Consider the following 25,210-nt stretch of genomic DNA (forward strand, 5'->3'; position numbering starts at 1 on the left):
TCCAAGGTGGTTCTCCTTCGGGAATGATCATTGTTGATGGTCTTTCACCCAACAGTATGCTCACAGCAGGTTGTATTGGGGTTCTTGCTTGACTTCTGAAAACAGCAGTTGGTTAGAACTTACATATTAGTTTGTTTTATTGTCTCTGTAACATAACACTTAAGTACCCTGTACAAACCCAATAAAAAAACAAAACTGTTTAACAAATAATTATATTAAGATAATTTAGTTACGCTTTGAAAGGAATCATTTTAATTCACAGTCATTGACAACTCAAGCATTGGCAACATTATATCTGTATTGGATAAAAATATTATTTTCCCTCCTAATTATACTATTTGAGGAGAAATTTTTATTTTATGTTCTTTCTATATCCATTAATGTGTAAGAATAAGTCATTAGGTGGCCTCTAAAATAACCTTGGCCTATATTTCATCATGAGTTTACATCTGGGAAACTATTTTTCCACCTAATTGTCACTTAATAAGTCTTAGGAAAGGTTCATATATTGATCCTATTTTCCTCAATGAAATAAAGATTACTCATGACTCTAATTTTTTATTTTGACACAATACTGAACATAGAACACTTATGTGGCAGTAACGAAGAACCTGGAAATTCATTTGAATCCGGGGGAATAGCTACAGCATCCAAATCGAACTGTTGCTAATGCTTTAATATCTCCAAAGGCAAACCAAGCTTATAAAATCTTGCTAACCACCTTGCATGGAGCTGTCACCTTCGATGTACCTTTGATATCCTCGCTTTTTGTTAAAGGGGACGATGGAAAACAGAAAGTGTATCATTTCATTCACACGGACCCTGTCTGGAAGTGCGGCTGTGATATGATTTCTGTCAAAAACGATCTGCCTGATATTTCTCCGCCTTTGCCTGGGAACGCAGAGTGGCCTGTCCGTTTGCCATCCCTGGGTGCTGGGATATGCTGCCTTGTCAAACAGCATTTGTCTTCACTCACTACCTGCTTGTTGAGTGGAGCCCAGCCTCGCCGCGGTGGCAGAGAAAGCCTCAGGCTGCTCAGCATCTGTCTCCCCATGTAATTAACTGCAGGCCTGGATGGGGAGCAGGACAGTGATTTTGTGCTGTGACAGAGTAATGTGTCCGGACAGGAGATTCTAAGCAGGAAAAGGACTTGTTAGTCTTCCTGTTCAAACAAGAGGACACATTTTTTCCCCCCCAAAATGTTTTCAGGCAAAGGGACCGTTTGCTTCCCAAGGAAACTTTGGAAAACTCAGGTGCCTTAAATGCTCTTTCAGAAAACCTTTCCTTGACAATTGTAGCATCAAAATAATGATAGTAATAAATTATAGACCATTGGATAAAATAAGTATCCCGAGTCAATACTGACATAAACGGATGAATAAATAAACAAAAGATGAAGATTGACTCTTCCTAAGCATAGAATACCAAGTAATACATGTTGAAGGAATGATGGACTTGAAAAAAAATCACCATTTCACTTCTGTCCTGTCATAATTGACCTGAGCAAAAATCATGCATGGATGCTAATACTAGTCGATGAAAGTTTGATGGGAATCTGGCTATGTATGGTCTCAAATTGTCTCCTCACATGTTTACATGTATTTTACATGTACATAATTCAACCTGGGTAAAGGATATAGGGGAGCCTTCTGTTTTCTTTTTGTAACTTTTCTGTAAGTTTGAAACTATATCAAATTAAATAAACACCAAAAAATAGTATTCACTTGTACTCTCCTGTTTTCTTCCAATGTAATTGGAGCATGGCTCAGGCGTGGCTCTTTGTAACATAGCGTTAGCAAAAATGCACTGTGCTACCCAGAGCTTCACTCGCCAGCTGCCAGCAAAGCTTCATCAATGTAACGTGTTCCACAATCAAAACCTGCTCTCTCTTGGGAAAAGAGTGACATTCTGAATCCTTGCCTTTCACAGAGACCCACGTAGGGACTTGCAGTCCGTAAGGGTTTCTAAGTGAAATGGGAGTATCTGCATGCGTGGTTCCCTGACACATTGTATAGTACCCTTTGACTTTACAGAAAAGGGCCCTGAAATTTAGAAAATGAATGCTTGCAATTCTTCCTATGTCATTCTTAATAAGCTTGCTTTCAGTAGCTGGAGGGCAAAGAATCCTCCTCTTCTAAGACCTTATTATGTAGCCACAGCAGCCCCACTAATTGCTCACATAAGAAAAAGAGGCTAAATATTATAATAAAGACTGCAAACAGCATTGAAGACAATTATACTCTTTCCTGGCTATTTTTGGTATTCCTTTAACATAGAGCATTGTGATTCTTAAATGAATGGATGTATAATTTAACTTAAAAAATTGGAATTGAGCAACTCACTATGTGTCTGAAGGAGCAGACATTGCCTAACCTGCTTCTTCATGCGGCAATGCCCTTGGTGTTGCCCTTGCAGGGGTCGATGGGCCTGACCACTTCTTCAGAGCCAGGACAGGCCATACCTCTTATTTGGAGCCACCACCTTTGAATTATCTTTTCTTTGTGGTTGGTGACTGTATAGTAAGTTAACGTCCCTTCCAAAAGGAAAATGAGTCAAGTCTCAAACATCAGTCCCTTTGCAATTTGAGCTAGGTCACCAATACTATGAGGTGATCACTGGTGTGCTCCTGAGAGGTCTGATCATTATTTAATTTATTGACATTTGTATTTTTAGTATAGGTTTTACATTGAAAAATACTTTTGAGTTTTATGTTTCCTTAGAAATATAAGTCCTTCTCCCACTATCTTTTTCTTTTTTGTTGTTTTATGATAGGAGGTCTCTAAGAGCCATCTTGTCCAAACTCATTACTTTAAGGACTAAGAAACTCCTAATTTAAGGGATGAGGATTGGGCTTTAGGAATCCCCATGTTGCCTGGGGTCATGCTTATTTATGGGGCTGGAATTTGGACCAAAGGGTTCAGGTTCCCAGGCTAGTGTTATGTTCACATGGTGCCACTCTCACAGCAGCCACGAATCTGTTCCATGTCTTGTAAATTCTTTGAAGACAAAAGCATAATAATTTTTAAGTGGAGTATCTAAAGAAGTTAAATTATGCATAATGTTTTTAAAACCTTTTGTTTTGAAATAATTTTAAGTTTACAGAAGAATTGTAAAGATGGTAGAAAGTTCCTGTAACCATGCTACAGTAGCCAAAACTAAGAAGTCATTTCTGGTACAACAGCATTAACTAAACTACAGACTTTATTCGGGTTTTCCTGGGTCTCCCCCCCCCCCCCCCCGCCTAACGTCCCCTTTTCTCTTCCTGAATCCAATCCAGCATACCTCATTGCCTTTAGTAGTCATGTCTCCTTATTCTCCTACATTTCTCAATATTTCGTTGTCTTTCATAACCTAGAACCTTCTGAATAGTGGTCAGGTATTTTGTAGAATCTTTCTCAGTTGGGATTTGTCTGAGGTTTCTTATGATTAATGTTATACATTTGGAGGAAAATATAAAAGAAGTGACCTGCCCTTTTTACTGCTTTACATCAAGTGTTTATGATAACATATTACATATTACTGGTAATGTTAACCTTGATACCATGGTTAAGGTGGTATCACCAGATTTCTCTACTGTAAAGTTAGTCGTTAGTCATTTTCCTTTCTCATACTCTATTTGTCAGAAACAAATCATAGAGCCCACACTCAAGGGGAGTAGAATTAAGCTCCACCTCTTGGAGGGAGTAGTATTTAAAAAATTGTAGAGATAGTTAACATACCACAACAATTAACAAATATTTGAGGAGAGGTACCCTTGAGCTATACAAATATGAAGTTTGTTTTTCATCACTAATTTAGTATGTATCAGTGGATCTTGCCTGCATTGCATATTGCTGCGATGTTTAAATGGTGATATTTTATTTCACTTATTTTTTCTATATTTATTAGTTAGAATTACTTTGTAAGGAGGATTAACCAATTTTTCTCCCTTATATTTATTTATTCAATCTTTTAATTATATCCATATGGGATCATGGATATTTATTTTATTAATTGGGTGGTAATCCAACACTATAATTTATTTTTGCTCCAATTATTTAGCCATTGGGAGCTCTTTCAGTTTGACTCCTGTGTCCTAACTTCAACAGCTTGAGTCTGAGAAGTAACGCTGGCTTTCATCTTTGGCTGGGCTGCCTCACTGAGTCTGGGTTCAGAGGATTCTTTGGGGGTCAGACCTTCCACTCAGATGAAGGGAGATTACTTGTTGAGTAGCTGTGTTGGTTTAGCTTCAGTCATTATCTGCTGACCACAAAGGGTTAACTTTCAGCCAGACTGACTCCATTTCAGGGCCTCCTTTCTCCTGAAAGTAACATTCAGGATTGTAAGTTTAACATATGGATACATTTTTAGTAGAATAAAATAGAGCATTTCTTTTTAAATGACTTGATGCTCCACCTTTTATAGTTAACATCCTATATAATAAAAGGCTAATTCGCAAATTGACCAAACGGTGGAACGACTGGTAGCTATACCTGCAATGACCATCAGGGCCAGATGCTTAATGCAGTAGCTGCCCCCTGGTGGTCAGTGCACTCTCACAGCGGGAGCTCCACTCAGCCAGAAGTCGGGCTCATGGCTGGCAAGCACAGTGGCTGTGATGGGAGCCTCTCCTGCCTCCACATCAGTTGGACATCCCCCCAGGGCTCCTGGACTGCAAGAGGGTGCAGGCCAGGCTAAGGGACACCCCCCCCCACCCCCAGTGCACGAATTTCGTGCATTGGGCCTCTAGTATATGCATAAGAATCTTATAGAAATAAGTGTAATTTTATTAATGTCATTCTTATGATACCTAAGAGAGAGCAATTTATATTGTACTTTATTTACTTTTATAATATTTCTTTCTTAGAAAACTTGAGGTAGGTAGCAGATCCCTTTCATCTTTGTTCTCCCAACAATATGCAGGAGTCTACAGCGCATAGTAGGTGCCAAGCAATGCTTGTTGAATGACCGATAAATGCTGATGAACCATACAGTTGTCCCTCCTCTTGTTTATTCTTATCTTTCATTTTCAGTAAGTCTAATTTTTTCCAAAGAATATTATGTAAACCTTCTTTTACTCTTTAATGTGTTAGCCATGTATATTTGAGAGAATACAACTTTTTCCATCTTATTTAGGGGGAAAAAAATCCTTCTTAAATAAACCTTTTTTTTTTTGGTGTCACTCATACCAGACACCTTCAGGGTATATATTTTTTCAAGCTGGAGAAAACAAGGGAAATGAGGAGAGAGAAAGGGGAGGAGCTCAGGTGTGTAGGTAGGGACATGGGTTTAGCTGGGTTTAAAGTGACAGCAGAGCCTCGCGGCGTGGTGGGCCCCAGGTGAACACCTTATCTAAAGCTTCCTGGTCTGGGTCATCCTGACCCAGCCGCCTCTGAACTTTCCTTCACGCTACTGAGGAGCCTTACTGATGTTCACCACTGATGCTAATCAGACTTTAGAATCAGACATTGAGAATCTTGACTTTTTGCATATTGCGAGTGCCCACCCACACCCAGTGACCTTTCCTTGGCCCTCTGTCTCTGTGTTGGTCCTTCTCTGCAGTGCGCTCACTGCCAGGTGTCACGCCTCCCTCCTCCTTAAGGCATCCCTCTCTGGCCACTGCCCTGTCTGCCCTGGAGGTCCCGGGCTCGAGCACCTGCTGCTTCAGGCCAGCCTCCTCCTGGTTAGCAGGGATGTCCCTCGGCCCTCCCTCAGCAAGCCCCGTGTCAGCTGCCTCACTCCCTGGCAGCACTGACTTTTATGCCAGCAATATTCTCACAGCAGCTTCTCTTCGTAAGTTTCACTTAAAGGTGCATGTGTTATCCTAGGAAACTTCCTGCCCCAGGATTCTTTTGGAAGGGCATAATTTCAAGTCTACTAGCCTGGAAAATGTCATAAGAATGGAAAGTTCTCACCTATGTTAACTTGCTCAAACACAAGTTTGCTTCACTGCACTGGTGTGATTAGCATCAGTGAAACTATTTGTGCTATGTCTTCACTAAATAACTCTTCAAACACAAGGCCACTGTGTAAATTAGCCTAATACAGTTAATAAGAAGCAGATCAACATAGAATTGAATATAATTTGGGTTTCATTATTATTAGTGAAACCCAATGTCTGAGTTAGCCTGAGTTGGGAATGAAGTCATTGTGCAAATGGCCACACATCCCGGCCAATGGCCCCACCTGCTAGCCAGAGAGCCTTCGTTCTTATACCTCCTCCTCCCTGATTATTCCTAAGCATCACCACGGTTTCATGGATAATCCTTTTGTCTCTCCTATGTTTTGGCTGTAGCTTTCCTGTTGAGGGCATAGCCCCGTAAGGAGGAGCTTACCTGCGCCACAGGTGCTTTCATTTTAACACGGCTTCCTTGCTCCTGGGAGCCTCTTCCAGTGCATCTCAACACGGCAAATACCTCAAGATGCCAAAAAGTGCTGTGCCCTCTACATTTCTTGGAACGCATATATTTAAAGGAGATCTTACAGGAGTAAGAATAATTGTATCTGTGTCTCTCTTACGGTACCTAAGCACCTTACATTGCATATATATTTTCAACTGCATACATAGGTTCTGCCGTGGTTGACACCTCAGCTCTGGGCTGCACTTTTTTTTTTTATATATATTTTTTTAATATATTTTATTGATTTTTTACAGAGAGGAAGGGAGAGAGATAGAGAGTTAGAAACATCGATGAGAGAGAAACATCGATCAGCCGCCTCCTGCACATCTCCTACTGGGGATATGCCCGCAACCCAGGTACATGCCCTTGACCGGAATTAAACCTGGGACCCTTCAGTCCGCAGGCCGACGCTCTATCCACTGAGCCAAACCGGTTTCAGCTGGGCTGTACTTTATTACTTAAATTTTGAAGAAACACTAATGGTACCTTGTGTTTTTAGAACATCTCTTCAGAAAACATCTGCATTATGGCATCAGTTTCTTTCTTGCCAGATGTTGGGACTGGCGGGAGTAGGGATACAACATCTTTCAATTTTGCATTTCAAATGCCTTGGGCTCAGGGATCTGCTCCACATGCACACACACAAGTGGTCACTCCCTGCCTCTACAAATAAAGACTCACATCTGCCTCTGACCGCCTCTTCACCACATTCACATCAACTTTTGGAAACCTGAGAGGTTTCTAGCCCATCATTTCATAAAAGCATTCATTAATTGGCTTTATTTTTGACATCTCATGACACTCATTTTTTTAAAGAAAAAAAGGTCTTTAAGAAATGCCTTACATGTGTAACATGTTTTTTATTGGATGCTTTATCTGAGACTTTATGAATACATTCTTGAATAGATTTGTGCAGAAATAACATATTCCACCTGGCAGTGCCCTCTTAGGCCTAGGGAGCACACACACACACTTGTTTCTTATGTGTAGAGCACCGAAAAGAGCAGAACCCACTTAGTTGAACTTTCAATGGACTTATTTTGATAATTTTGATGTGATGTTGGTGCATTTCTGTGTATTAGAGAGTGAGGACAAAGAGGACATCAGATTCTCAGGTTTGTTTTCAGAATTCCCAAGGGTAGCAGGGCTCTCAGATGGAATTTGGGAGTAGAAAGGGGTCTGTGTTTGTTTAGATTGTCTTGTTTCTTCAGGAGTATAAGTGATCTTGATTCTGGAACAGGTCTTTCCTCATATTAAACTAAATATTGAAAACATAGGCCTTCTAATGGTCACTACTCTGTTCTTACATGGCCTTTCAAAGCATTTGACACATTTAACTACTTCCTACTTGTGAAACACTTTCTTCTCTTGGATTCTCTCCTACCTCACTGGACATTCCTCTTCAAAATCTTTTGCTGCCGGCTCTTTTTGTTTGTTGTTTTGTTTTAACTCTCAATATCGAGTACTTGAGGGCTCTGTCCTTTGACTTTTCCTCTTCTACCTCTGTACTCTGTGATGATCTCATCTGCTCCTGTGGCTTGAAATGCCATAAAAATTCCAGTGATTTCCAAACCCATAGCACCAACTTTTGCAGACTCACAGATCCAATTTCATATCCATGTGGAGGTGTAACTAGGCTCTCAAACTGAACGTATCCCAGGTAGAATGTTTCTTTTTCTTGCCCAGACTTGCTCCTCTTCCAGACACCTCCAGCTAGCCTTGTCCTCAAGCTTAACATTGGGACATCTCACTTTTTTGCATCTTTAGCCCTATGCCAACCCCAATTTATCCTCAAACTTAACTGATGAATCTGTTTATTTATTTCCATGTGTAGATCCTGAATCTGTCCATTTATTTGACTTCTGTTAAACTCTAGTCCAGCCGCCATCATCTGTTCGATCACAGATGATTCTTAACTGCTGTTTCTGCTCCTGTGTTTGCTCCCCTACTGTCCATCCTCTATCAGCAGCCAGTTAGTATTTTTAAATAAAAAACCAGATCATGTCATTCTCGTCCTGAACACTATCCATCATGTGTAGAATAAAATCTCAGTTTCTTATCTTGGCTTGCCAAACCCTACATGGTCTGGCTCCTGCCCATCTCTACGACTTCATCTCCTACGACTACTGCTGTCCACATTCCACTCCACTTTAGCCTCCTACCTCTCTTTCTGTTCCTGGAACATACTAAGCTTTTTTCCTTCTAATGCCATTCTACCAGCTGTTCCTCTGGCTAAAAATACTCTTCCCATGAGCTTCACCTGGCTCTTTCTTTCTTTTCATACACACCTCAGCTTAACTGTGGCCTCTTAAGAGAAGTCTTCTCTGATAATCTCACGTAAGTTAGTCACACAGTCACTCTCTATCATGTTCATATATTTTAATTCTCTGCATAACACCATTTTCAGATCATCTTTATTTGTTGGTTATAAGCTCCACATAGAGTAAATTTATCTGTCTTGTTCATGGCTTCCTCCACATGCCCAGAACAATTCCTGGCATTGTAAACGCTCACATGGCATCTTTTAAAAGTGTGCCACTGAGCCACACCAGCCAGGCTCCTATCCATTTTAAATAAATAAATAATTTACTTTTGGATTTTTTTCCATTAATGTTGATTTCCATGTTCTCACTATCCTTTTGTTTGATGGGAGCACTGTGGCTAAGTGTGAAGGATGTAGTCTTTGGAGTCAGATGATCATGGGTTTAAAGTCTTGTCACTTATATGACTTCTGAAAAGTTTCTTCATTTATCTAAACCTCACCTTCCCCATCCCACCTTGCTAATACCGTGAACATTTTAATGACGATGAAGTGAGGTGATATACATATTCCATCTCTTTTAGTGTGCTGTGTTTTTGCACAGGTGTCTACATGTGTTTAAAGTCATTGGACTAAGCATTTAAAAATTGCACATTACTCTATGTAAATTACATTTCAATGAAAAAAACTGGCATAAAGCCTGGCCTTGTGACTCAGTGGTTGAGCATCAACCTATGAACCAAGAGGTCACAGTTCCCTTCCCGGTCAGGGCACATGACCGGCTTGTGGACTCAATCCCCAGTAGGGGGCATGCAGGAGGCAGCCGATTGATGATGATTGATGATGTTTCTCTATCCCTCTCCCTTTCTCATTCTCTCTAATATTCAAGAAAAACATTTTGTTAAAAAAAAGGCATTAGTAGGTATTCCGTAAATGGAGAAAAAAAAATAAACCCACATATTCCAGTGTTTTACTAGGACTATCTTATTTGTGTAATAAAAAGGACAGATAATCATTCTGGGGAGTACTTACAGGTATTTTGATTTCTAACATTCAGAAATTGAGATGAATGCATTCTCTTGGGAGTGCTCACATTTGAGAGCATGTCACGCTGAACTTTTCTAATTTCGGAATCTCCTAGAATTCTTTACCCTAAGATCTGTAAGATCACAGTTATTGCCAAGATGAGATGTGACTGTGTCCTATGCTGAAGTTTTGAAGCAGAATCCAATAATTGGACTTTTCATTTAAACCAGGGAGTCAGTGGTGTCCCCTTGCTTGGGATGATCACCAAAGAATGATAGTTCAGATGGAAGGAGGGGTCATTTCTGTGAGCAAGATTTTGGCCAGGGTTAAATGTGCCCACCAGGAGCCCTGGATTCCCCCTCCCTTCAGGGTCAGCTTTATTTCTTTCCTAAGTTTAGGAGTTGTCATCCCTGAAGGTTTTCTACTTTCCTGTCCCTTGTCCCATTGCCCCTAAATGTACTCGATGGACACATGTGGAAGCAGTTCCCCCTGTCATTTGGGAGGTGCCAGTTTACTTCTGTGAGGGACAGGCTCATTTTCTCGTAATACTGGTGACTATCATGGCCTTTAAAAATGCAGCTGCATGTCTGCCAGATGACCCGCTTTCAGCCAAACAACTACTGCTTAGGGGTGGAGTTTGTAAGTCCCTGGGGGCTGAGTTGCCCACCTTTGTTTGAAAATATGAAATGTCCAGTTTAGGAACTACATGAATTGCTCCCACTTTTGATTGAATCACAGCAAATGACTTTCTATGCTGGCTGGTCTAAAAATGACTCATCTGAAGACCAGGCTAGATGGCTATATACATGCATCAAGACTTATGCAGATTAGTGGTTCATAAATTGCCCACCAGCCCAAAATTGTGACTTTTTTTGTTAGAGAAACACCTGTTTTCCCCCCAGGTGATTTTTGATGTAAGACAGTGAGAATATAAACAGGAATCTTTTGTGTGTGAATATGGTGTTGAATGGCATATTTTTGTTGGTGAGTGAGAGAGGAGGCCCATGACACAGTTTCACACACACACACACACACACACACACACACACACACTCACTCACACACACAGAGCTGTCACACATGGAGTGGCTGTAACTATGGATTTAGATATCTTTATTTCTGTCTTTGTGAAATAAACTCTAAAAACCATGGAATAAACTCCATTTATTTTTGCTCCTTTTACCTCCTCACCTGCATGCTGCACAGTAATTTAGCTCCCCAGGAGAGCTGTTAAGATTCTAATCTTGTTCCTGTCCAGCACTTTTCTCACAGCAGTAAGGAAAGGACTGGCATTCCTCCATGATTGTATATAAAGGAGAACCCCTTCTTGGAAATAAGAGCATTGTTTATGTTGAAATTCCCTTAGCTTAGCTGAACCTTCCGTGATTATATCACCCATTCAGATAACCAGATTTTTACCCCCTGTGGTCTGTTTCCATGCTCAGAGAATTGTCAACAATTTATTTCTGCTCTGTCGATTATTTTCATGAGAGAGAGAATGAGAGAGAGAGAGAGAGAGAGAGAGAGAGAGAGAGAGAGAGAGAGAGATATCTCTGGGAAGATTTTGATAATTGAGTCATGTATATAAAACTCTAAAGCACACTTTTAAAAGATACCATGTGAGAGGGAAAAAGCTTTTCTTAAAAAAATAGAAAATTCAACTTAGTTATTGCTGAGGCCGCATTTGTAAGCTGTGACTCTTTATTTATATAACTGTATGGATAGCTTGAGTCCAGATATCATGGAAAACATCTGTATTTGTAGTGCATAAATCTAAAGAATATTATTTGAAAAAATCCAATATGATTTTTATAATTCTCTTGGATCCCAAATGCAAACTAAAGAATCCTATTACTTTAGTGGAAGCTTGGTGAATTTAGAAATAAATTCTATAAACTTAAAAGTGCCGTGTCAATTTTATGCAACATAATCCTGGTAGTACAAACCTCTTCCCCGTAAACTGAGATTGCCATTTAATTCTGTGACATTTTGTTTTCCCTGTATATTTACTCTATTCATCAGTCACTTTCATCCAGAAGCAATAGAAAGTTGGCAAAGACATGTAACGGTCAGTAGATTTTGTTTAATGGAAAACACTTTTGATTATGGGTTTAGAAATTGGGGAAATGTTGCTTCAGATGCTGTCATTTCCTTTGCTGAATGTGTACAAAGAACAGAGAATATTCAAAGCAAAGGCGATTCTTTTTTATTTTGCTAAGTTTCATGTTTACAGCATTGTATACAAAATGCACAAAAAGGGCATTTTTAATCTACTCCAGTTATAGTAGAGAAGTTTATGCCCCGCTCTTAGCATTTTCCAACACAGCTGTAGAGTAGTTTAAAGCCTATTTTTAAAATAAGTGATGCTCAATTTGTCTTTGATGATCCGAATGATTCAGGTGAGATGGGAGCACTGTCGGGCCCTTATTTGCATAAAAATTAATCACATAAAAATGTAAATTGATAAAATTGTGCCTGGCTTTTCCCCCTATTTGAGAACCGAGGATGGCTCCCAGAAGCAATCATCTCAGTATGGGGCCTCATTGGATGCTGTACAAATGATCACATTTGTGTTGAATACTCACTCATTTAAATGTCAGCACGGATGGGGCGGTACATCAGTAGAAAAAAAATGAAAAATAAATACACAGCAGCTGAAGACGATCAAATCCGTGGGCACTCTTTAGAGATATATGATCTAATGTGAAAAAATTGCAGATTAATTATCCTTTTTGCAAAATGGTAATTGTTTTAGTATCACACCAGAAAAAAATCTGCAATTTATTTGGAATCAAACATAAACCAGTAATGTGAAATACGTCATTACATCATTGTGTTTACTAGAAGCCTGCAATTAAATCCTAAGGCTCCTCTGGTCTTAAAGCTGCATAAAATGAAACAAAAGAATGTTGCTATTAATTTTCAAACAAATGCTTATCTTTCAAATCAGTTTGATTTGTGTGAAAACGGAGGTAATGTTATAAAGTTTGGTGGATATTATGTGTTAACTTAATTTCATTATGAGGCTGACACTTCTAATAATATATTCACAGATCCCACTGACATTGCAATGTTAAAGTCCGAAGGTGTTTGTTCAGTGGTATGTAACTTTAACTCCCCATTGAAAGAGTTGTAAAGTGTCTTTTTAACAAAAGATGCTTTAAGAAAAACAACAGTAGTGCTAATAATGGGGAAAGTAGAAACTATCTGTGAGACCCCCAAAATGGAAATTCTTTGGACTGCCTTTAACATGCAGGAGTTTACACCCATGTCATTTATGTGAATGTTTGAGATTAAGAATTTATGTTTAGCTATTTTAAGGAAAATAACAAAATTTTCTAAAATAAAAACAGGTATAAGTGATGTCATTTTCATTGTAAAAGACGGATGAAAGGCATTATTAATTACTGCGTAGTTATAATTATCTAGTTATTATTATAGTTTATATGATTCACCATTTTTCTTCGTTTCCGGGTAGCTGTCCCAGACCCTGTGTTCCAGCTGCTTTGGTGTTCCCAGGGTGCAGTTTGCATGCAGCATTCTAGCACAGACGGAGGTTAGGTTCTTTCTATTATTCTACAACTTTAGCATAGATTTTAAATGATTGAAACATTGAACACACATCCTTACTAGCCAGGGAAGACAAAGTTAAAACACAGCCTTTCCACCTGCTGGCTTACAAAACTCACTGAATGAATGTTACATTAATCCTAATCGATTGTAGCAGCACACTAAAAATATTTTGAGATGGTTGAAATCTATTGTTATTACCAGAGTTGCTTTGTAGTTAGCTTAGAGAACAGCATTTAAAATTTAAATTGAACAACCCTTGGAAACCGTGCCTGTTTTTGAGAGTAAATATAATTTGTCATACAGTAAGAATAGCTAGCACTATGGGTCACACACCATTTATGTCATTTAACAATAACATAATATTTAATTCTAGAAGTCAGCCTTCCAGACTGCTATGAGCTGAACAATACTCTGTTCCTTTACAAATAATGACGTTTGATCTTTTAACCAACCTGCAAAGTAGGTATCTCATAATCCCAAGAATGACATGCCCAAGGTCACCCAGCTAGCCGGAGTTGAAGCCAAAACTTGATCCCAGGAACTTGGCAGTAGACTGCTTGCTTTCAACCACTCTGTTCTGCTGGCAAATGCCTGGTGAGCACCTCTAGGTGCCATTTGAGAAAATGCTTTATTTTTGTGAATTTAGAATTTTTATAATTGAAGTTTGACTCTATTTTTATTTCAAGTGAACATTTGTTGAGTGACACATTTTAAAATTTCATTTGATTGAGAACTTTTCTTAAAAACTTACACTTTATTTTATTTTTAGAAGAAAAGTTTAAGAACTACCTTTTAGGTCACTTTAAGATATCTCATGAAGAGTCACATTTTTCTGGACAATGTTGTTACTCTTGAGATGGATCATTTCAGACACTGGAAGAGGTCCTTGTCCAACTTGACAGAATTGGCTCTTATCAGAATCTCTGGGAAAACCCATGTGCCCCCATTCATTTCTTTGCCTGATATAGTTCATTGATTCATGTACGGGCATTGTTTTCATTCAGTTATCTATCCATGCATCTATCCATGCATCCATGCATGCATGCATGCATGCATTCATCCATCCATCTGTCTGTTTGTACAACCAAACCTCTTCTAAAGTTCGCAGTGTTGGAATAAAAGCACAAATGGCCATGTCTATCTCCCTTCCTTTCACAGCCCCAGCTGTATCCAGCATTGCAACGGGCATCCAAAATGCATAGATTGCCGCACCGGCCTCTGTGCCCAATCTCTGCCCCATCCCAGACAGAGCTGTCCGTGGCCATCTTTCAGTAGGAGGGGCTGCACACTAGCAGCATGATTTGCAATTAGGATAGAGATGTGGTAGAGGCTGTTCCAGTCTCTGGAAACAAGTTTGGGGCTGTTTAGCTAGGGAATCCTCAGGTCTCAGAGAATTGCCTAGAAATTGGAAGGAGGCACATGGACTCCAGGTGGATACTTCCCCTTGTCCCCCTGGACTTCTCATCCACTGACTAAAGCTGGAAGAAGGCAAAAGTGAGGCCCAGGGCAGGACCCTCATTGCCCAGTTCTATGGTTGGTACTGCATTTTACAACTATTTATTTAGTGCAGGTCCTGTGCCAGATGTTGTTCTAGGCACTGCAGATGCACTGAAACAAAACAGATAAAACCCCCACGAAACTTAGAGACTAGTGAATAGACCCATTTCTTATAAACTATAAACTATCACACTGTGACAAATCTAGGATTGTTCACATGTGTTTTTGTTAAAATTTTCTTTTGTGTAAGGTACTGCATTAGAAGGAAAGAAATAAAGAACCATTTTAAGAGGCTCGGAGAAAACTCTCTTTTTATGTGTAAATACAGAGAGAGGACCATCTTACATCCTGATTTTAACAGTTTACTCAACAGACACTATTGATAAACTTTCTGATAAACTTGAACTGAATTGTGAAAATTACTGTACAAACACAGATCCCTTTCTGGGCATTCAAGGCCCTTAATGTCTAAAGGGATGTTTTCCTGTGTGGACTGCATGATTCATTGAGCTGTAGAGATCTGAGTTTTCTACAAACTCTTCCAGTAGGACTTATCTTCATTGAGAAATAATAGATTAAATAAAGTAGCCCATAAATTCCTCTCAGATTCCAGAGAAAAATCGTGTAGATCTGAAGGCTGGTGAGGAAGGTGTTTCCTGCCCACCAACTGATCACAGTGATGAGAAATAAAACATTAAAAAGCAATTGGTGAGATGCATTGGACCTTCCTTCCCTTGGTGTGTGCTGGCTCAGTATTTTACCACACTTAACGAATAGATCAAAAGTCCAAGATTTATGCAACTTTCCATCAGTTATTTGAGTATATCTGGGTGGGTCAGCTGACCCTGCTAAGAAATACCTACCAGATTTTAATACTTCCCTTATGGTCCAGTTTGGAAGGTAATTTGACATTGAAGCCCTTAGGGTCAGGTGCTTCTCCAGTGACTAGCAGGGTGCTGAGAGCCTGGGCCCATGCCCACACTCTGGTCTTGCAGCAAACACAGTGACAGGGTTGGAAAGGCAGGAGAGATGAGAGGGAAAAGGAGGAAAAGGAGATCATCATTTGAGTTTATATATAGCATTGCCCCACAGGGATCTGTTAGCACAATTTTATTTGGGGATCCAATATTTAAACTTTTGCTACTTAGAAACACACTACACTGTGAAAGTAAAGAGTCTTGTGTGAAGGCATTTTATGGGTGACTAATATTTTAGTTGTTAAGTAGTCAAATATAGAAGAAATTGAAGCCACTTATATGGCAGACATGTTCCTAATCCAATGGCTTCTTAAATAATTCTTTAAATTTTTCGACAAGATTCTCTTGCTTTTCTTCAACTCATGAAGTATTATCTCCTGTAGAGTCAGCTCAAATTGTTTGTCTCCCATTGCTCTCCCGCTACACTCAGCTTCTGTCAATCTATCTGCCTTTTAGATCTTATTAGTTTCTCTCATAGTTTTTCCGTGCTGAGCTGGTGAGCACTTCAAATGTGGATAGTGTGACTGAGGAATACATTATTTTTCTTAAATTTTAGCTCATTCAAATTTACATTTAAAGAGCCCATGTGGCTAATCACTACCTTATTGGATAGCAAAGCTATGTTGTATCATACTTCATTGTGTATATACTGTCTTTCCGTCCAAAGGAATGTCAGGTGTTACATTTTTATACTTCTTTTTAAGTCCCCACAAAACTTGGCACAGTGTTATGTCCATATAGTATTTGTAGGAACTTGATTACGCTGGTATTTTAAAAAATCATAAGGAATGAATTACCTGCAAATATAGAGTTTGGATCTCTAGTCTGGGAGTCTTCAAACTCTGAACTATCCCACTAAGTTTTACTCCCCTATGTATACAGGAAATATTATTCAGCATCTCCTCTGTCTCTTATGCTTTAGAATCTGTGCTGAACTCTGAGGATATAACCATGTGTGAGGTGGTTATAATTCCTGTCTTCACAAACCTTGAAGGGGAATAGAAAGCTAAGCATATTAGGTGTTGGTTACATATTAAGAGTTGCTGCTGAAAAAGTCCATTACGGAGGCATTGAATCCAGACAGGTCTGAGAAGTTCTTACTAAGTCTTTTTTTTTTAATTTCAAAAATAAAGATAATTTTTTTCTCTCTTTATTGATTAAGGGATTACATATGTGTCCTTATCCCCCCAATACCTCCCCACATACACACACTTATGCCCTCACCCCCCTGGTGTTTGTGTCCATTGATTAGGCTTATATGCATGGATACAAGTCCTTTGGTTGATCTCTCCCCCTTACCATCTCACTCATTTGTGGAATATAATGAACAACTTACTGAGTATTTAGATCTATGTCAGAATAGGTAGATCACCTACAATTGACATGGCTGCCCATATAACTCTCAGAGAATTCATTTTTATTTTGGTCACTTCTCAAATCAGAGTTAAGTAACTTTATAGCCTAGACAATAATATTGCTTAATGAGATTTTTATGGAAAAGCATTCCAATTAACACCACCCTTTTAGAAAGCAATATATCAATAGGCATCAAAAATTTAAATGTTAATATTCTTTAACTTAGAATTACATTTCTAAATTTCTAGCCTAAGGAAGTACAGTTGACCCTGGAACAACCTGGCTTTGAATTGTGCAGGTTCCCTTACACGTATTTTTTTCTCTCCAATAAATACAGTCAGATCTTAATATCTGCAGGTTTCATATCCATGGATTCAACCACTGCTGGTCAAAAAATATTATTTTCACATTCCTAACCTTGGAATCCTGGCACAGAGCAGTCTAATGTGAAAATGTGTCAGATGGTGCTTCCCAAGACTGACTTTAGGCAAAAGATCCTTGTTAGCCTGGCCAGTGTTGTGCAGTGGTTGCCCATTAACCAAGAGGTCACTAGTTCAATTCCTGGTCAGGGCATATACCCGGTTGCAGGCTCGATCCCCAGTGGGGGGCATGCAGGAGGCAACCTATCAGTGATTCTCTGTCATCATTGATGTTTCTATCCCTCTCTCTACCTCTCTGAAATCAATAAAAATTAAAAAGATCCTTGTTACAATTGATTACATTTGTTGACTTCTAATGATATTTATTATTTTTCTAGTGTTCTCATACCTTCTAATGTCTTTTCTTAAGATCATTGCTCTTGTCCTTTCATTGGGAACTTCTACTGTTTTCTCTTCCTCTAGGTTGCTTGTTGTGTGTTTTTCCTTAACTCTTTCCCAGGATCATTTTTTTTGAGGAGGCGGGGGCGGGGTGCAAAACTAAAATGCGACCCACAATAGACAATCTATAGACCTTAAAGGCTGTTAGGAGAAATATTACACAGGTACCATTTGCTGCCTCATGGCTGGCAATCGCCTTGGACCCGTCCTAAGTGGTGATATAGTGATGACTAAAGTCCATTCCATCTTTCCCTGGGGACCCGCAACACCATTTTAGACCAGGCACACGGGATCCATCTTTTTAATGCCAGTGCTTCTGAAGAGCGACTTACAGACTCTAAGACCATTTATTGAAGAAGTCAGAGGAAGGTAACCATGGGACAAACCAGTGGTGATTATCAAAGGAAGGAAAAAAGCAGAACAGGAATTAATGAAAGCAGCAGTGAGACTCAGGAAAGAGATGGATTATCAATGCTGGCAGAAATTTATGAAAGTTCCTCAGAGGTAAAGAACAGAGGAAGCAGTAAAAGACGCAGAGGAAGCACAGGAAAACATAAAAGACTGGAGCAATGGAGAGGACCAAGATGATACTAGAAAGCATGAAGGTTAAGCTGCTGTGACAAACCCTCCAAACCTCTATGCTTATGCAGAAGCTCATTCCTCTCTACATGACGGGTTTAAAGTGATACTATGGAGCTGGTAGGCAGCTCGGCCATTCTTATGTGGCTTCCACCTATGAGTCTAAAGTGGCTGTTTCAGCTCTTGGCATATTCCAGCCAGTGGGATGGAGAAAAAGGACCAGGGGGCACATGTCCGATTGCTTTAAGGAGAAGGTCTGTGAGTCGCATCCTCTCACAGCTCATTTGGCTAGAACTTTGATACATAGCTACATCTACCTGCAAGGAAGTCTTCTCTTTAGCTCTATAGCAGTGATGGCGAACCTTTTGAGCTCGGAGTGTCAGCATTTTGAAAAACCCTAACTTAACGCTGGTGCCATGTCACATATAGAAATTTTTGGATATTTGCAACCATAGTAAAACAAAGATTTATATTTTTGATATTTATTTTATATATTTCAATGCCATTTAACAAAGAAAAATCAACCAAAAAAATGAGTTCGTGTGTCACCTCTGACACGCATGTCATAGGTTCACCGTCACTGCTCTGTAGCCATCTTCATCTCTTGAAATGGCACCTCTCTTCTTCCCTTTCACCATCCCAAGCTTTTTATTCTCCATGAATAGAAAATTCATGCATCCTTTAAGAAGTCCCCCCTCAGCAGTTTCATTTCATAATAAAAAGCTCATATTATTTTCATTCTGCTAGTTCTACCTGTTATAACTCTTACTGAAAGTGCCATTTTCCCCACTACATGTTGCCTTGTCTTGTTTTCAAATACTTTCCCAGGTATATAATTTTTTGCTTCTTCCTAAAATGCTATAATTTTTCTGAGGGGAAAAGCCCTCTTTAACTTCGTTTGAATTTCCTGTGGTACCTCACATAGTGCTGGGAGCAGAGAGCAGGCGCTCAATAGATGATTATTCATTTGCCTTGTTTGCAAAAAAAAAAAAAATTTGATACAGAAACTTTAGGTAGTGGATCCCCCAAAGATCTAAGATACCAAACCAATCAGGCCCTATCTGTTTAGTGATAATTAGAACTCTAAAATCACATGGGGTTAACCATAAGTAAGTACTGCTGAAGGAAGATTTTTTATTTTATTTACAAAGCTTGCACTTGATGGTGATTTTACTGTAGTTGCAAAGAGAGCTTTGCTTTTAGACAAGTATGAAACTCTATGAGAGATAATGACAGGTTTTTAATGCTGAATATAGATTACGTCTACATATCCAGAATCTAAATAATCAGGAAGCTCAACCAACTAGAAAAACATAGCAAAATAGAGCAGGTCAAATACTTATTTTAAAAAGCAAACTTGCAAGAAATGACAGGTTTGACTTTATATCCATCTGTGTATCCATTTATTTTTCTAGACTAAATCCATACATATTGCTGGCAGTTACCATTAATGTACTATAGGTTTCCATCAAATTTCATAATTGATCTTCTAAAATATAACTTTGAATTATATTAAAAGGCTTAATTAATGATCTTCAATTGAGAGGGATATAATATAAAATAATGGAAATTATTATGAAATAAGAATTGTTTTCAGTGTAATTGTTGAATGATTTCTCATTTTCAGAAATTCCCAGTTACGCAAGATGAAAACATGATCATAGAGTCTTCCCTTTCAGCCTTTAGTTGCCACTAAAAGCCAGGCTCAGTCCTCACCAAGTACTCCAGCTGGATGGAGCATCATCCCAACTCACCAAGGTTGCGGGTTCAATCCCCAGTCAGAGCATATACAGAAGCAACTAATGAATGCATGAATAAGTGGACAACAAACTGATCTCTCCCTGTCTCTTTCTCTAAAAATAAATTTTAAAAAATCCAGACTCTGTCTTAAATAATTTGCTAGTTATCAAAATAATGTAAAGAGATGGGCAAGTGGGACAATATAAGACAGAAGAACAAATTGCAAGTGTATTTAGTGAGTACAAAATATCCCAGGAATAAAAACATTCAAGGAATAAAACTATTTGATATGCAAAAGGTACTTGACCTTTGTGAATTTGGGCTTGTAAAGGAATAACACTGCAGTCTTCAGTGCCTTGTTTCTATCAGGGTAAAGTTATTTAAGGTATAAATCATTTTTTTAAAGGATCAGCCTTTTTATTTATTTTTTAGTTACTAATTTGAGGGGGGCAGGCAGAGAGAGAAAGAAACGTCTATTTGTTGTTCCACTTATTCATGCATTCATTGGTTGATTGTTGGATGTGCCATGACCAGGGAGCTAACCTGCAACCTCAGTGTATCAGGACGATGCTCTGATCAACTGAGCTACCCGATGAGGCAAAAGTTTAACTCTTAAAAATAATTATTTACATAAAATATTACATTTATTTTTTATATTCAGTATAACTTGCAAAATAAATGTAACCTAACACATTTCATACAGTGGTGTACTATTGGTAAAAGAGTAGAGAGTGATACCTGACGGATCCCGGGTTCCAGCTATGTAGCTAATATTTTAACCCTTCTGTAATGTCTAAAATTAGCTTGTGTGTGTAGTTCCTGATTTGGACCAGACCTTTAAAAAGCTTCAAAACAGTTCAAATCCATGGGAACTCCTTGGGCTATTATTAAATCCCATTGAAGTAGATAGTTTTTATATTATTGTTATTTTTATAATTGGCCCATTCCTTTCTCTATCATTTTCTCTTTTTTAGAGATGAAGTACTTAAATTTAGTCTTAGAAATTGATTTCTATCAAAATAAATATATATATTATTGCTCTGTATGAATAATGTGTTTTCACTGTTTCTGAGGAACCATATAATTTTAAATTAATTATAGATGAATTCTAAGTGGTCTAAACTTGTGACTTAGAAAGCCTTAAAAGAAAGAGAGAAAGAAAGAAAGAAAGAAAGGAAGAAAGAAAGAAAGGAAGAAAGGAAGAAAGAAAAAAAGAAGAGAAAAGTAACCAGTTAAAGAAATAGGTCATAGTGTAAAGCAAAAAGTTTGACAGCTATGTGATGTGAATCTAATTTCTACATGCATGTTAGACACTGCTGATTTCAGTTTGAATTTGGCAGAATATTTATAATTTATTATATCAGACCTAATTATATGTTATATTATATTTTAATACTATGTTTATTACATTGTTGAAAACAATGTAATTATGACCTCCTGATATACTATGTAAAAAGACTCTCTCTTCCACTGGGACACATTTAGATTTGTTTTTATTTTACTATTGATTTCTAAGACTGCAAAATAACACTTTTCTGTCACAGGGCATGCAGTCTCGCACAATTTCACAGTCTGCCAAAAGTTCCATCAAAGGCACTGGACTCCAAAAAACATGATCTAAAGTGTTTTGTTTCCCATCCATTTCTTTATAAGATTAATTGATCAGAGCACTCTAGTGGATCCGTGACTCCATTAATCAGACTGAAATTGACAGGAGCAATTCTGGACTTCGTTTTTGAGGGAGAATGTATCTATCTGTCAGCCAAAATATTGAAGAATTATCTTTATTTTTTATCTTTTAGGTTTAGATATATTTAGAAGGATTTTTTTTAACTTTATACTCCTTTCCAGGGGAGTAGATACTCATGAAGCATTATAAATAGGATGTTACCTTTAATGGTAAAGCAGGGTTTATAAAGACATTATTTTAAATAAACTTGCTTTTGAGCCTTATTTGGCTACCAAGTAGGTCCTTCTAAAACATGAAATATTTTGTTTTATAAGATGTTTCTATTAAAAATATCAGTTGTTTAACAGCACCATTTTCTGCACTGAAGAGAATGGAAATTATTAAATAGAAATAAGTTCTCAAGGGGGTAAGCATTGCATGAATCACTGTCTCCACCTAGTGCTGGTTTTCAGGAATTAAGATTCCCAGAGTCCTTACTGATCTGTAAAGTCCTAATTTATGTTATGCACATGTACAGTCATTATAGCTGGGTCTGCTGGTGCCATTACAGTTAAGGGTCTGTCAGCTCTTCATTTATAAAACAGAATATTAAGAGGTCTGTTGCTTTTACATAAAAGCTCATGCTGTGCTGGAACTCTGCAGTCTAATGGCCTTTGCTCTATGTGAGTGTTTATTAACAGTGCAAGTTGAACTTGACCCGTTCCTTTTAAAGACACCCTGATGGGTGGAAGTTACCCAGGCACTGCCATCAGAGGATGAGTCTTTCATCAACAGCCTGTCCTTTGCCTTATAGTGATCTCTGTATGCATCAGACCAATAGCCATCCAAAAACTCAATTGATGTGGCAGGCTCTGGATTTTTATAGCATTTATGTCAGACTCTCTGGCACACAAGAGAAGACTAATAATTTTTGTCTACTCATGTGGGAGAAAACCAGGACACTGGTTTCAAAGAAGTCACGAAAGTATTTTAAGAAAGAGGGGATGATCACACTGCTGTTAGTTCAGTCTGGAGAAATGACCTTTGATGTTGGTAATGTGAAAACCTGATAGCTCAGTTTCACTGGAGTTTCAGAGATGAAAATCTAACTCAAATTGGTTTACGGGAAAAAGGGAGGAAAAGGAAAGGAGATGAGTCTTTTAAAGAATTTATTGTAAAGGGACACAAAGAAATAAGGCAATAACTGGAGGTAGAGGTGGGGTATAGAGAACGGGGTTTTTGTTTGGTTGTTTGTTTTTAAGATATAAAGCTATCAGACATTATACAGATGAAGAGTGAGAAATTTAATTCTTCTAAGTGAGAGAGGACGTGGATCAAGGCACAAGCAGAAGTGTTGGCCTTAGTCAGAACACAGATAACTTTACAGTCCTAAGAGTCAGGGTCTATGTTGTTAAAGAGCAGGTCTTTCCTGCCACCACCAGCTCTTGGTGTACAGGCCTCCAGAGTTTTCAGCAAGCTTATGGGAAACCTGGGCCCTTGAACATGAGATTGAACACTGCAGGTGGTTCTGATGAGGCTGAGCCAGCTCAGAAAACTTTCAAGTCCATCATGTAGGGAATTATGGGTGATGGACTGCTCCTGTATTCTCATTCATTGCTCAGTGATTTATTACATTAATAAATGTCCATCATTTTATGTCTGAACTATAGTGATTATTGTCTTCACATAATGTTAAATTTTATTGGCTAATATTGATTTAGGAATTTTACATCTTTAATTTTAAATAAGATTGCTGTGCTACTTCTTAAATTGCCAGTAACTGGCTTTATAGTGAAGCCTATCTCCCCATTCATGAAAAGAATTAGCTAGGTTTTTGCATTTTTATGGTCTAGAATATTTTACATAGCATGAAAGTAATCTGTTTCATGACCTATAAAGTTATGTGAGCAAGGACATGTTTTCTGTTTTATATTTAAAATCTATGAGGTATTGTGTTTTTTTTTAAAAAAAATTCATTTATCAGATTAGCTCAATTTTTCTATCTGGTTTGTATTATATTTTTTTCATCTAGACTTATATGCAAAAGATTTGCTATTTTATTTATTTGAACATTTCTGTATAAGTTTTATGCTGTCCTATTTTCTAAATTATTTATTTCTATTTAAATATTATTTCCTTTCATCTCCTTTCCATAGGATAATTATATAGATTTAAAATTCATCCAATTGAATGCTTTAATAATTTCCCTTCTCTAGTTCTTAATAAATAAACATTTAACATTATGAATTAACCTTTGACTATAATTCTAGATGTATCTTTTAAGTTTTCATGACTGTTATTTTTGTTGCTTCTAAATAGGTATTGATGATTGTGATTTTTTCCCCTATCTGATATAATAGTATTTTTGGAGGGAGAATTTTTTTAAAAATTATCAGGTGAATAAAATTTGTACTTTTCTTTACATCTAATTTTATTCTATCATTTGCCACAAAGAGTGGCTTATTCAATTTTCATTTTAAAACTGTATTAAAATTTACTTTGTTAGTGGCAAATATTACAAATGTTCTAAGAATTGTTAAGAAAGACATATTTTCTTTTATAGGTTACAACTTATGTTAAAATAGTTATACATTTATTAGTTATAGAAATCAGATATTTTATATCTTTATTTATCACTTTAAAAATATTTGCCTAGTAGATTGTAATATGTTGTCTATGTTGGTTTCTCTTTGAATGTCTAAAAAGTTTTGCTTGATTTTTTCTATGTTAGTATTGTTATTTATGACATCATTATTATAAAATGATTTTGTTATTCTAATTTGCCTTTGTCTCAAATTCCACTCTCAGTTATGACTGCCAGTTTTTCCTGATTTTTAAACATTTACTTTTTTATTTTAATATTACTTTTATTTGTGTCTCTTGTACACTCTCAGATTTGGGTCTTTAATTGTTCACCTATTTCATAATAGTACTCAATAAATATTTTGAAGTTATAGTTGGTAACCTTGCTATATAACTCCTGTCTTTTATATTGTTTTAGGTGGGCCATAAAACATGCAGGGACCAGTAAGCCAGACCAGTGGAAACATTCCAGAGTTGAAAATCCTCTCTGGAATAAGCTTACCTACATGTGGCCAGTCCTTCCCAGCGGCCAACTTAACGAGGTTGTATTGTAGTAGAAGATGTGGTTGTTGAGACTTAAGTTTTAGGGCCCAGTCAATGTTATAACAATTTCCATGCAAGTTTTCTAATTCATAGTTGTTCGGTGCAAAAGATCAATTCATTCTGTTGTTCTATTAATTGGTAATTTGCATTTAAATTGCCCATTATGGAGATGAATTTATCTATTTTTCTTGTATTCTGTTAAATTTTAC

The 25,210-nt window shown here is 37.8% G+C and overlaps 1 protein-coding gene across 1 annotated transcript in view; it reads left to right on the forward strand.

Moving 5' to 3' along the window:
- DCDC1 (doublecortin domain containing 1) overlaps window positions 1-25,210 on the forward strand; it is a gene marked incomplete at its 3' end in the record, with an annotated part of 316,122 nt that overhangs the window by 227,285 nt on the left and 63,627 nt on the right. The window contains 1 exon segment of the mRNA XM_081100231.1: window positions 24,877-25,000. Within this exon segment, the coding sequence (XP_080956357.1) occupies window positions 24,877-25,000 (124 nt within the window).

This window comes from Myotis nattereri, assembly GCF_964212035.1.
Source record: "Myotis nattereri genome assembly, chromosome: 9".
NCBI lineage: Eukaryota > Metazoa > Chordata > Mammalia > Chiroptera > Vespertilionidae > Myotis > Myotis nattereri.